The 2,093-nt window shown below is 46.0% G+C and overlaps 1 protein-coding gene across 1 annotated transcript; it reads left to right on the forward strand.

The window, feature by feature from the left end:
* Window positions 1–1,124: 1,124 nt before the first annotated feature.
* Window positions 1,125–2,093, forward strand: LOC105094154 (olfactory receptor 2AJ1). Its single transcript, XM_010986115.3, has one exon. It carries the CDS (start codon window positions 1,125–1,127, stop codon window positions 2,091–2,093), a length of 969 nt encoding a protein of 322 aa, XP_010984417.3.

Here is a 2,093-nt window from a genome sequence, read left to right on the forward strand (position 1 = left end):
AACGTTCCCAAATCTGTACTCATTAACTTTTTAAATCTGCACATCACCCCTGGGTTGTGGGTATGTTTAGTCCAGTTTTATGAAGCACAGAAGGATGATCCAGGTAGACCAAGGCCATCAGGCAGGTGACTGTGGTCATCTGGCAGAAGGAGCCTCAAACCCTGGTATTGATCTTCTGGAGATTGTGTTTTTAACTGGTCCACAGTATTGTATCTGCATCTAGAGCTTATAAGCCCAACTGAACCTTTGATAAACAGAAGATAGTCTAGCTTTTCAACTAAATCACTGCTTACAGGCTGGATCCTAACACTCTCCCCCATCATGGCCTTGTATCCGCTGCTTGTGCAGCATCAGTTAGTACTGGGGTTACCTTGACGACAGGTCCAGACGTCATGCAGTGTAGGGTGACTTTTGTGCAAGTGGCAAAAATCGGATTTTTGAGGTCCCTCCCTCAACACTGGTGCCATAGTTAGTCATTCTGCTCTAGTTCTGCTGACTTAAGAGATGCTCGAGTTGGGATCAAAGTAAGGAGAACTCATGGGCAAACGGGAAAAACCCCCATGCAGGAAGGAAAATATAAACACTGACTATACACAGTTCTGAAAATACTTTTCTTCACTCAGGTTATCAAGACGTCTCCTTCGCATCTTCAGGGGACCCTTCTTTATAGTCCATAAGGCCTCACAAGACCGAATGAAAATGTTGACTGTTCACAATGTAAAATGATCGTAATTCTTCAGCTGAAGTTGTGTATGCAAAGGGCCTCAAGGTGATGATTGAATTAGTTCTTTAAGAAATACACGTGATAAATTTTCATCAGATTCACTGATTTTTTGTTTGTTGTTGATAGAATGTTAAATGTACCTGTGTTCATATTTGGTTACTTTCAATGATTACAATTTGTAACAGTAGGTAGAGTGTGTAATCCATGAGGTATCATTAATGAAAAGTCTGCAAGTTGAGAAGTTACGCATAACACTAAAGAGACCACAACAAGGAGAAAAGTCAGCAGGGATACATTCAGAGGAGTCCTGGTGGGAAAGAAAGGAGACCAGATGTACAGTAACACATCATCAGATGGAACAGTGTTCTTACAGCTGTTTCCCGGACAATAATGTCCCACCATGGAGAGAAACAATGTGACCGTCACCACAGATTTTATTCTCCTGGGGCTCTGGCCTGAGTTCAGCCACCTCGTGATCCTTCTCTGCCTCACCCTTCTGGTCTACTTTATGGCTGTTTTGGGCAATGCTGTTCTCATTCTCCTCATCTGGCTGGATACCCAACTTCACTCTCCCATGTACTTTTTGCTCAGCCACCTCTCCCTCCTTGACTTGGCCTTGATCTCAACTTCTGTCCCCAAAATGGTCACAGACTTCTTCTCAGGGGAAAGGACCATATCACAGATAGGCTGTGGAACCCAGATCTTCTTCAGTTTAACCCTGGGGATTGCTGAGTGCCTCCTGCTAACCCTCATGTCCTATGACCGCTACGTTGCCATCTGTAACCCACTGCGTTACTCGGTCATTATGAGCCATTCCACCTGCAAAAGGATGGTCACTGGGTCCTGGGCAGGAGGGGCTATAACTTCTCTGGTTCATACGGCCTATGCCATGCATTTTCCCATTTGTCACCCCCGAGAGATTCCGCACTTTCTGTGTGAGGTCATGGCCCTCTTGAAGCTCACTTGTGAGGATATTTCAGCCTATGTGAAGTCAGTGGTGGTCTCGAGTTTTCTGGTGGTTCTCATCCCTCTGAGTCTCATCCTGGCCTCCTACACCCTCATCTTCCTTGCGGTCCTCCGCATGAACTCCCCCGAGGGCAGGAACAAGGCTCTGGCCACCTGCTCCTCCAACCTCGGTGTGGTCAGCCTCTACTTTGGCCCTGCCATATTGGTCTACATGAGGCCTGGATCCTCTAAGACCCCCAGACTAAATCAGTCTCTCTTTATGTTTAATGCCGTCCTCACCCCTATGCTTAACCCACTCATCTATAGCCTGAGAAACAAGGATATTCTAGAAGCTTTGAAGAGTATAGTCACCAGCAGATGCCCTCTGGGAAAGTTGAAAAGACACCTAGGTTGCTATACGTGA

Source organism: Camelus dromedarius, chromosome 3 (genome assembly GCF_036321535.1).
Source record: "Camelus dromedarius isolate mCamDro1 chromosome 3, mCamDro1.pat, whole genome shotgun sequence".
Lineage (NCBI taxonomy): Eukaryota > Metazoa > Chordata > Mammalia > Artiodactyla > Camelidae > Camelus > Camelus dromedarius.

Bases quoted from the DNA above. Each gene is read 5' to 3' on its own strand.
- LOC105094154 (XM_010986115.3), top strand. From the start codon at position 1,125: ATGGAGAGAAACAATGTGACCGTCACCACAGATTTTATTCTCCTGGGG.